The sequence below is a fragment of the Lynx canadensis genome, chromosome D1, assembly GCF_007474595.2.
Source record: "Lynx canadensis isolate LIC74 chromosome D1, mLynCan4.pri.v2, whole genome shotgun sequence".
In the NCBI taxonomy this organism is placed as follows: domain Eukaryota; kingdom Metazoa; phylum Chordata; class Mammalia; order Carnivora; family Felidae; genus Lynx; species Lynx canadensis.
Window position 1 is genome coordinate 61,790,994 of NC_044312.2, and position 12,047 is coordinate 61,803,040.

General features: G+C 40.8%; 1 protein-coding gene across 1 annotated transcript; it reads right to left on the reverse strand.

The window, feature by feature from the left end:
* LOC115526286 (olfactory receptor 52Z1-like) lies at nt 1-954 on the reverse strand. Its single transcript, XM_030333738.1, is given in 1 exon segment — nt 1-954. A coding segment is annotated over 1 exon segment (954 nt).
* Between the last annotated feature and the right edge of the window lie 11,093 nt (nt 955-12,047).

The following is a 12,047-nucleotide window of genomic DNA, read 5'->3' on the forward strand; positions in this document are numbered from 1 at the left end:
TTATTCTTCATTTTCACAATGTGTGCTGATGGGGGAGCAAAGCAAAATTACTCGGTCTTGAATCTGTTTGGTCTTCACCCCATAAATGATGGGGTTTAGCATAGGGGGCACTACCACATAGAGGTTGGCTACCAGGATGTAGATGTGCTGAGGGACGGTTTTACCCCCAAATCGATGGGCAAGAAAGGAAAAGAATGCTGGAGCATAGAACATAAGGATGACACAGATGTGGGAACCACAAGTGTTGAGGGCCTTGAATCGGGCAGAGTCGAAGGTAACTGAAACACTGCAAAGGATCATCGCGTAGGACATAATGATGAACACAATGTCTAGTCCTGTAGACAGTAGGACCACAGTCAGGCCATAAATGATGTTGACACTGATATTGCCACATGACAATCTGGCAATGCCCATGTGCTCACAGTACGAATGGGGAATGATGTTTCTCCCACAATACGTAAGTTGGTGTACCGGTCAGATGATAAAGCTCCTGACCACAGCTGTGATGCCAATTTTCCCAGTGGCTGAGGAGGTTAAGATTGTGATATATCTCAGTGGGTGACAGATGGCCACATAGCGGTCAAATGCCATGGCCAGGAGAATAGCAGATTCTACCGCAAAGAGGAAATGGATGAAGAACATCTGAGATACACAACTACCAAAGGATATATCCATGGAATGGAACCAGAAGATGGCCAGCATCTTGGGGGCTGTGGCTGTGGAGAGCAGGACATCTGATAAGGCCAGCATGGAAAGGAAGACATACATAGGCTCACGGAGATGGCGCTCAGTTACAATCAGGAAGATCAAGAAGATGTTGCCCATGACAGCCAAAATGTACATAGAACAGATACGGATGGATATCCAGGTATGAGAATCTTCCAGTCCTGGGATTCCAGTCAGGACATACCACATATCCTGGGGATGGGTGTGATTGTAAGAGAAAGGGGCCATCTGGGGCAGTATATTCCAGACCTAGCATCTGGATTAAAGACCACAGGGCTGACTGAGGATTGAGGAGCAGCACCACTTTCGGTTGAATGACCCTTGATTAGATTGTTTTGCAATATTTTCTTCTCTGTGAAAAGATAGTGAGACGTTAATGCGCCTAAAATTGCACTCTGACTCCTTCCATGGAAGAATTAAGTCATATCTTGGGAAAAAATGCTTCACATTAATAAGTGCTTCATATGTGCCATAGCACTTTATAAATATCACCTTATTAAATCTTCACAATAGCCTGTTAAAAGACCTTTACAATGATCCTCAACATGGATACTGTTGTTATTCCAACAGATGCAAAAACATTCCACAGACTTTCAGCTTCTTGTCCCAGGTCCCATTGGATTCAGGGTCAGACAGCATAGATTTGAAAGCTCTCATCGCAGCCACCACCCAATACTCCCTATAAAAATAAAACTAGACACAAAAACATGTCATCAAATTGTTCACTGATCGTATCCCTGAAGTATTATACTTCCTAAGGAAGAGGGAGGGAATTCATTTTTAACTAAATACATTTTGGGCAATACAGTACATATGCTCTTCTCAACCTTGATGGGCCGCTGGAATGATGCTAAGGGCCATGATAGGCACTAAACATCTACAGGTGACTTCATTGATTCTTGTCAGCTAATCAACATATTTCTTAAAATTATACGATGAATATTAAAAATCTAAAGAATATGCAGCCTCAAACTGAGTTGGACTCTTAAATGGATGGATATGCCTGACAAGTTGTGAAGGAAAAATTCACTGTCCCATTTGGGTCCCTGCTTGAAAATTAGACAATATATTACTTCAAAATACCCCCAAGCAGGAAGTAACAGGGTTTCACATTAGGAAGTGGGGTCCCCAGGCCTTCAATAAAAGGGAGGGAGGGTAATCTACTGGTTACTACTTTTCTGTAGTTGCAACAGAATGCATAAAAGCAAGGGATGTGTTGGGTGAAATGCCAGCGAGGAGATAGCCCATCTGAGTGGGATGTGTGTGTGAGGGGGCGTATTCCTATGAATACATAGCTATAAGTGAGGGTATAAACATGGATACAAAGCAGGTGGATGACAAGTGGCTTCCATCCTCCCCCAGTCCCCATTCTCAAATCAAAGGGGGCTGAATGTATTTGCTTAAGAGGAACATGGGCTTAAGAGATGTCTGCCTTTTTACCTCTTGATTGCATTGGAGTCAATATCATTGTGCAGCATAGTTTTACCACCTTTACTTTCAGTTTTTATTAGGTGTTCAATATTCCAGTACTTCATATCATATGATTGAAATATTTGGAATCCATTTCTTTCTTTTTCTTTTTTTTTAACTGAAGTATAGTTGATATGCAATGTAGCATTAGTTTCAAGTGTACCACACTGTGATTCCACAAGTCTATATGTTATAGTATGTTATATACTTGCTGTGAGTGTCCCGTATGTCACCATGCAATTCTATTACAATCCCACTGACCAGATTCCCCATGCTTGGCATTTATTCCCATGACTGCAAGCTTCTACCCCTCTCTCCCTTCCTCATGTTGCCCGTCCTCTGACCTGCAGCCTGTTTGGCAAGCATTAGTTTGTTCTCTATATTCATTTGGACACCATTTTTTGAGTTAAAGTTTAGCGGACATAATACTCAAAGGGTCACCCCATTAGGACTTTCCTTAAGTTGGTATATGATTCTTTCAAAATAATGTAATAAAATGTTGAGATGATTAAGTCTATCGATCTACTTTAGTTCCATAAACCAACTGTGTAGCCATTTAACATAGAGCTAAAATTAATTGCTGGAAATTTATTTCCAATTGGATTACAGAGTTTCGGGGACAGAAAGAAAAGATTAATCTGTGTGTGAAGTGCAGTTATGGGGAGGGGATGTTTAGTGAGTGGGGCTTCATCAGGACATAAGAGATGGGGAAGAGGAGAGTCTAAATGATGGAAGAAAAAGAAACAGAGATAGAAGAGACATAAGACAAATTTTACAGATTTTCTTCTAACTTTCCCGGTGATCTTTTGGGGCACCAGTGAGTGATCTGTTTCATTGTATTCCTTTTTGTTGTGATATAGCATTATCACCTGAAGCTCCCCAACTTATAACTCTGGGGCTCTAGGAAGCATATTTTATAATATTACTAATGGCAGATTCTGACTGAATCATGAATATATGCATAGAGGCAGTGTGTGGTTTATAGGGATTGCATAAATCTGGGACCCATAGAATTATATTTAAGTGATAGCTACATCCTATTCTGACTGTATTACCACTAAAAACTACTTAATGGGAGGCTTAGTTAACAGTTGTAAAACACCTAAAAGTAAACATCAATTACAAATGTGGGTCAGTATGTTAGGGTGGTTGCCACGTAAGTCAGATACATTTTTAGCTCAACATCAGATGAGATTAGGGCACTTGCAAAATTACCATCATTAAGATCAAAATATGGGGCGCCTGGGTGGCGCAGTCGGTTAAGCGTCCGACTTCAGCCAGGTCACGATCTCGCGACCCGTGAGTTCGAGCCCCGCGTCAGGCTCTGGGCTGATGGCTCAGAGCCTGGAGCCTGTTTCCGATTCTGTGTCTCCCTCTCTCTCTGCCCCTCCCCCGTTCATGCTCTGTCTCTCTCTGTCCCAAAAATAAATAAAAAATGCTAGTGAAATAAGCCATACAGAGAAAGACAGATACCATATGGTTTCACTCTTATGTGGATCCTGAGAAACTTAACAGGAACCCATGGGGGAGGGTAGGGAAAAAAAAAAAAAAAGAGGTTAGAGTGGGAGAGAGCGAAAGCATAAGAGACTGTTAAAAACTGAGAACAAACTGAGGGTTGATGGGGGGTGGGACGGAGGGGAGGGTGGGTGATGGGTATTGAGGAGGGCACCTTTTGGGATGAGCACTGGGTGTTGTATGGAAACCAATTTGTCAATAAATTTCATATAAAAAAAATAAATAAAAAAATAAATAAAAAACGTTGAAAAAAAATTAAAAAAAATAATAATTATTACACTGAACAAGTTCAAATTTTTGGACTTCAAGCTTCGGATCCTCTAGACAGAGATTGAGCTAATATACAGTATCCATAAAGGCCTAGACTTACTTTCGTATGCTAGATACAAATGTGAATTGGTAATTTTCACCCCCAATCTGTCATTTCAGTCTTATAAAGTACAGGCGATTCAGCATGGTGAACTTGGCTTAGAAATGGAGTTTTAGGAGCACTTGGGTGGCTCAGTCAGTTACGCATCCAACTTCAGCTCAAGTCATGATCTCATGGTTTGTGAGCTGGAGCCCTACATCAGACTCTGTGCTGACAGCTCAGGCTCAGAGCCTGGAGCCTACTTTGGATTCTGTATCTCCCTCTCTCTCTGCCCCTCCACTGCTTTCACACTGTCAGTCTCTCATATAAAATTAAACATTAAAAAAAAAGAAATGGGGTTCTATTCTAGCCTCATGTTCAGTGTATCATCTTTGTTATATAGGGAAGGGAGTTGAAATCTCTGAGTTTAGGTTTTTTAATCTGTGTTTAGCCCAGCACCTGATGTATAGTGAATAGTCTGTAAATTTTAGGGGGAAATGCGTGCATGTATTTACATACATACACACATATGCATTGTCTTTAACTACTAGACTTGTTTAGCTACAAAGCCTTGCTTTTACTACTGGAACTGGAATCCAAATTCATTGCATCTATGCACAGCATTCAGGCCCACATTTCAAAGAAAAAGAACCATTGAGCAAAATGGAAACCAAGTGCGTCTAAAAGGAAAAACCTCTATTTGTGCCTTTGCAGATGGCCCATTTAGGAAAAGAGCACAAAGAGATACTACAATTGCCCATGAGTCCCATTACAGCCACATCCAATGCCTCATAGGGAAAGACTGAGAGAAATGCAAGATGATTAGTTGCTAGGAAGACGGAGCTGCCTCTGGAGTTCCCTAAGATTTTCTTTTTTTTTTTTTCCCTGTGTTTCCAGGTGTCTTTTTCTACATGTCTTTGCGGAGCAAAACTCAGCTTACTTACCTATACTTTCTTGGATCCTGAAGGTATTTAACTGGTTGAGAGGGAAAAATAAAAGCAAGATGATGTTCAGAAGACAAACAGCAAATGTGGAGCTATTTATACCTCCTCTAGGCATCTCTCAGGCCCTAGACCTTCAGTCCCCAGAGGACTGAACTTTACACACTGGTGGAAGGAGATGGCCCAGAGTCGGCTCCTGGGAGAAACACACCCACTGTCTCTCCCTCTACAGCATGTGCAGGGTTTCCTTGGTCCAGCACTCTGGGACATCCAAGTTAGCCCACACTTGCATTGAGTACCCAGATCTCCTTTGTGTGGCAGAGATGCTTGCTAGTGCAATACTGTCTTGTTCCCATGGAGGCATCTGCAAATGTAGACTGTGAATGCCACATGTGGAAGGATTGTATGCTTTTGAGAGGGTAACTAAGACTAGATTCTGTCACCTTACTTACCTTGAAATTTTAAGGCTCTTGGCTTTCTCTCTCTTCCATTGGTCACATGGTAGAATTCGCATCAGAAGGGTCCAGAAATGCCATTAGCTACCATAGAGAGTTTTATTTGGATTTTGATGTGGATTTTTATTTTCTCAGCCTGAGCTGCTCTTCTTCTTTTCTTTCTCCCTTTCCTTCTCTTCCTCCTTCTTCTTTCAGAGACAAAGAGAGTGGACGAGGGACATAGGAAGAGGGAGAGAAAGAATCCCTATTCAGTGCTCAGTGCTCAGCGTGGAGTCTGACATGAGTCTTGATCTTCAACCTGGGATCATGACCTGATCACAAGTCGAACGCTTAACTGACTGAGTCACCCAGGTGCCTCTCTTTTCCTTTTCCTTTCTCTGTCCTGGTAACTTTTCTCTAAATGCATTGGGATTGTCTGGGGGGTTGGGCTAAGGTTCTAATTATAATCATAATCTTAATTTCACATTTCTTTTATTGTTTAATTTTGCTTTTTAAAAAAATTTGGAGAATCCTTTCATATATGTAGTAACCCTTTTTTGTCTTTTCTGTATCTATCACGGACCCTCACACGAGTTTTGTCTCTCTTGGTTATTATTCTTTCTCAATTCCTATTACAATATGTTTGCTGTTCCCTTCTGCACACTGTGGAAGGTAATCTGAGAAGCTGACTGCAATCATGCCCTTCTCTATCTATCTCTCTGTGTGTGCTGCTGCTGTCATCTGTGGTGGAGCCCATTTCTCCTCCCCTGGAACCTGGGATGACAGTTCTTGTGACCACATAATGTAGCAGGAATGATGGTGATGTTCTTGGGTGACTGAGCCAATGTAATACGAAGTCTGGCAACTTCTACCTTGTTTTTTATTCAAAGCCAGGCACCCATATTAGGAATAGAACTCCATTGAAATCATACCAATACTATGAAGAAGCTATCCCCATGGAGAGAGGGTGACTATGGAGATGAGCCCAAAGGCACCAGGCATGGGACTGAAGTCCGTGGACTTTTCAACTCAGTTGAGGCTGAATTCTTAGTTGAATGCTGCCTATTGAGGTACCACAGCCCACTCCTTATGGAAACAGAACCATATGGTCAAGCCTTACCTGGATTGTTGACCCACAGGATTGTGAGAAACAATAAGTCACTGTTGTTTGGAGACACTAAGTTTGGGGATGGTTTGTTACACAAGAGATAACAATTATAACATAGCAAATATTTTGAAATGATTTCATAATTTTCTTTGGGTCCTGACTTCAATTTGTTAAATTTAACTTTTTTTTAAGTTTATTTATTTTTGAGAGAGAGCAAGCATGAATGGGGGAGGGCCAGAGAAAGAGGGAGAAAGGGAGAGAATCCCAAGCAAACTCTGTGCTATCAGCACGGAGCCTGATGTGGGGCTTGAACACACTATCCTCAAGATCACGACCTGAGATGAAATCAAGAGTCGGCAGCTTAACCAACTGAGCCACCCAGGCACCCCAACTTTAAACGATTCTTATATCATATGATCTATTTCTTGTCTATTTCTCTACTCTCTTTATTTTCTTATTTTATTCCCATATCTACCAATTAGTCATAGAGAGAATGACTTCAGATCGAAGCAATATAATGTAGTTTCTCTAGGACACACCGGTGTGTGAGTGTGTCTGTGTGTGTTGTGTGGGTGTTCTTACAGGGGAGACAGAGCATTTATCACCAGAAATATTTTTATTTTTATTTTTATTTTCTATTTTCGACAGAAGCTCTTCACTGAAAATGCTTCCTGTTTTCCAGGAATATTGATAACAGTTGTATAAGGAAGAGTGAGGGGGTTCTTTCAGAGTAAGGTGGTTACTAGTTTTTTGTCAGTTTTAACTGACTACCATTTCTGTCATGGTTTTTCCTCCCACAAAATCAACACTTGCTCAAGAGTGCTTTCAAGCCTATGTCCATGCACTTTCAACTACTCCTATTAATTCCCCATTTGAGGAATGTCTGACTCAAAAGGCCTCAGATCTGTTCTCACTACTTTCCATTACAGGGTGGACTCTCTTTTTTGGCATTTGTGTTAGGGTTTGTGGTATTTCCAGTGTTTTCCCTAACAGTAGGCTACTGTCCCCCAACCCTCTCTCCCTAGACAGTCTTTTGGGTGTGGCTTGGGGGCTGGCTCAGAAAGTAGGAGATTGTTTTTCTCCCTATACATGAAAATATGGGTTGGCTCTTCTGCTCCTTATCGATTGAGGGAGGGCAAGGAACGTGTAAACATAGTGAGATACAAGTGTCTACTGTCATCGTCAGGATCCCAGTAGCTTTCCTCAACATTTCACAGGGATTTTATGCTATCTTCTAGATCCTGTGTTACGGTGGAAATCGGCAAGGCCATTCTGTTTTCCATTCCTACAGGTATCAGCTGTTTGTTTACTAACTTATTCGTTTCCCTTTTGAAGCTACTAGTGTGTCCTTTCTACTACTCCCATTTTATATAAAAACTTAATGATTGCCTGTCTGATTTTTAAACAATGGAGCCAATATTGATGCGTTACTATTAATCAAAGCCCACAGTTTACATCAAGATTCACTTTCTCTGTTACAGTTCTATGGTTCTGATAAGTACAGATCTATCCAAGAGTAGAACTTTCCTATGGAACGATTCCTGAGCTGAAATGGCATAAAACAAAGAAGCAATTACCATTAATTCATCTGAAAAATTGTTTTAGCATGTCCAGTCCCCCAAAATAATCTCTGTTAAGGTTTTCTGGTGCCTTTAGATATGTCTTGCTAACAGATGCACAAAATTAATCTGGATAAAGCACAGATGCTCAGAGGTTCAGAACTCTGGGGGTTGATGCTGTGATGTTGAGTGTGGGTCCCCAGGAAGGCTGGCCTCCTCTCGCTCCCTCTGTAATGGCTCAATGCAAAACACACACTGAACGCTTGTTTTGCCTTTTTTGTAAAAGTGAAAATACTCTTCAGAGTTCTTTCAAGTAGTGACAACAGGTACTGATGTAGGTCTTTCCGAAGAGCTAAGGGGCATAACGTGAACTTTCAAAAAGTGGGGATACCTGTACATAATGTCATATACCCTCCATCACAGTATTATACAGATCACTTTCACTACTCTACAATTCCCTGTGCTCCACCCATTCAACCCTCCCTCTCTCTTCCTACACTCCTGGCTACATTAATCTTTATGCTATTTCTAATTTGTATAGTTTTGCCTTTTCCAGAATGTCATATATTTGGAATCATGTACAGATGTAACCTTCTCTGGATGGCTTCTTTCACTCAAAACTGCATTAAGACTCTTCCATGTCATTTCATAGCTTGATAGCTCTCTTTTTTTTAAATTTTTTTTTAATGTTTGTTTGCTTTTGAGACAGAGAGAGACAGAGTGTGAGCAGGGGAGGGGCAGAGAGAAAGAGGGAGACAGAATCCAAAGCAGGCTCCAGGCTCCACGCTGTCAGCACAGAGCCCGATGCAGGGCTCAAGCTCACAAGCTGTGAGATCATGACCTGAGTCAAAGTCAGACTCCTAGCCGACCGAGCCACCCAGGCCCCCCCAGATGGTATTTTTTTTTTTTAAATTTTTTTTTTCAACGTTTATTTATTTTTGGGACAGAGAGAGACAGAGCATGAATGGGGGAGGGGCAGAGAGAGAGGGAGACACAGAATCGGAAACAGGCTCCAGGCTCTGAGCCATCAGCCCAGAGCCTGACGCGGGGCTCGAACTCACGGACCGCGAGATCGTGACCTGGCTGAAGTCGGACACTTAACCGACTGCGCCACCCAGGCGCCCCCAAATGGTATTTTTAATACCTGTGGTAGGTCTGTCAATTCTCAATGTGAGGACCCTAGCTGATGGCTCTAAAATTGCCATCCTCCCTAGGAAGGGGTTTAGTTATTTTATGTTAGTGCTCCAAGATAGAGAGGCCTATGTAAAGCATACAATCCAAAGCACAAACTTTCGTAACTTGTTCCTTTCTGTGTAAAACCCAGTAATCAGGAAGTGTATTTTCATCAGCTTCCTTCCTTCATTTTCCTTCCTTTGACCCCCTTCCACTGGGTCATGGATTTTAAGACAATCTGAAGTTCTTCACAAGTCTCATCATTATAGTCCAATTACCCAGTTCTAGAACCAGCTGTGATTTCTGAGTATGTACCAGATATTTTCAAGCCCATTGTCCACAGCCATTGGTTCCAACTATTTTGGCTCATATTCCTACAAGTTGCCATAATCTTAGGTACAGATACTCAGAGCCTTGATGAATAGAGTCTTCAAATGGACCTTCCCACTCCTCATATTAAACATGACTCTCCAACCAACGACTCAGGTGTGTTAGGTATATGTCTCTGTTCCGTTAACTCCATATAAGTTCACATCAGTCCTCCCAGCATGCCTGGCAGGGCAGAACATATCCTGCAGTTGCAGAGGCCCCTGCTTCCCCCAAACGGAGTCAGTGCTGAGCAAAGGTGATTATGTAGCATCAAGACATTGAAGGGAAGCTTGTCTAGCCGCTGAGCGATGTGTGCCCAAAGATGATCTGTGAGACACAACATGACCTCTGCCAACTCAGTAGCTAACTCTCATTTCATTCTAAAACTGGGTCATACGGATCTTGTGCAATTGGCACATGCCAAGGTGCTTTGCTCTGTCCAGGAACTATTTATTTTCCCACTTTTAAGCGGTTGGAAACTAAAGTGTGTCTTTTTGCTTTCTACACTGACTACTTAATTGAATGGAACAATAACAAGGAGAGAAATATATAAACACAAGTCTGAAATAAAAATTTTAAGTACAGGGGCACCTGGGTGGCTCAGTTCATTAAGCATCTGACTTTGGCTCAGGTCATGATTTTGGAGTTCGTGGGTTCAAGCCCCATCTCCGGCTCTGTGCTGACAGCTCAGAGCCTGGAGCCTGCTTTGGAGTCTGTGTCTCCCTCTCTCTCTCTGCCCCTCCCCTGCTCATGCTCTGTCTCTCTCTGTCTCAAAAATAAATAGAAATAACATTAAAAAATTAAAAATAAAGTTTAAGTACATAGACTTAGGTTTATATCTAAAAATATTAAGAAATACTTGCTTCCTTGGTGTAAGATTACTCTGATGCATTAATCTGCTGAGTATTAGCTAACACTTTCCTCCTTAGGTACCTAAGAGATTTTAATAATATTAAACCAATTATTTTCTCTTTATCTCTGCACAGATACCTTTTTCCTTTCTTTCTTCCCTTCTTTTGAAAATTGAACTATATTACTTAGAAGGGAACCTATTTATGTTATATATATATATATATATATATATATATATATATATATATATATTTTTTTAAATAAGAATCAATCAGGGGCACTTGGGTGGCTCAGTCGGTTAAGCATCCAACTTCGGCTCAGTTCATGATCTCACAGTCTGTGAGTTCGAGCCCCTTGTCGGGCTCTGTGCTGACAGCTCAGAGCCTGGAGCCTGTTTCATATTCTGTGTCTCCCTCTTTCTCCCTCCTCCCCCACTCATGCTCTGTCTCTCTCTTCTCAAAAATAAATATATGTTAAAAAATTAAAAAAAAAATCAGAATCAATCATAAGCCTAAAGTTTCATCTGCTCAGATTATTCCCCTATTTAGATTTAAAAGTGAAGGATTTGGAGCCAAATCCACTCCCACATATGGAGTCTACATATAAAATATAACAAGTGAGGATTCCAATTTAAGGTAGATGTGACGGATGCCTGACTGGCTCAGTTGGTGGAACATTCAACTCTTGATTTGGGGTTGTAAGTTCAAGCCCATGTTAAGTATAGAAATTACTTTAAAACATTTTTAGATCTTTAAAAAATAAATAAAGTAGATGTGGGGAAAATTGAATCCATAGTCATATTCCATTTTATGTGCTCTTTATACTTGCAGTGTCCAATAAAGCAGCCACTGCATTGTCCAAAGCAACCTTCTTTTAACATTTAAATATAAATTAACTACAATTAACCGGATCAAAAATGTACTTGCCCAGTTATATTATTTACATTTCAAGGGCTCAATAGCCACATGGAGCTATTGTTATATGTTCGTCTATATTATTCTATATTAGAAAACGTCTCCATCCTTTTAGAAAATTTCTACTGCGCAATTCTGGTCCATCTAGTTATCACAACATCCTTGTGAGTTGGGCACTTTCCCCATTTTGAAGATTAATTGAGTCTCAGAATTAAAGAAGCTTCAAGGTATCCACCTTTGAAACCAGAAGACCTAGGATTTGAATCCAGCTCTGTTTCAATGCAAAGAAAATACTTGAATATCCATTTGGGGCACAATAACTAGTTTTATCCTTTCTTGAATATGATCATACTTATGGCATGAACATACTGTCTTGTTTTACACAAATTGACAGTTGGTAGAAAATGTATGGAATGTTTCAGATGGAGTCTCCCACCTCTAGCCCTAAGAACAGTTGACTTCCAAAACATAGCCTAAAATGGGACTTGTTTCTGCATTTATGTTTAAAATGTATTTTAAAATCAAGAATCATAGACCCTGGGCTAAATCTCTAATTCTAATAAAATTCATTTTTTTGGTATTGAATTTTGTGTGTTAGTTATTGTTGCTGTTTTGTTTTTTTAAAGACCTGAGCACC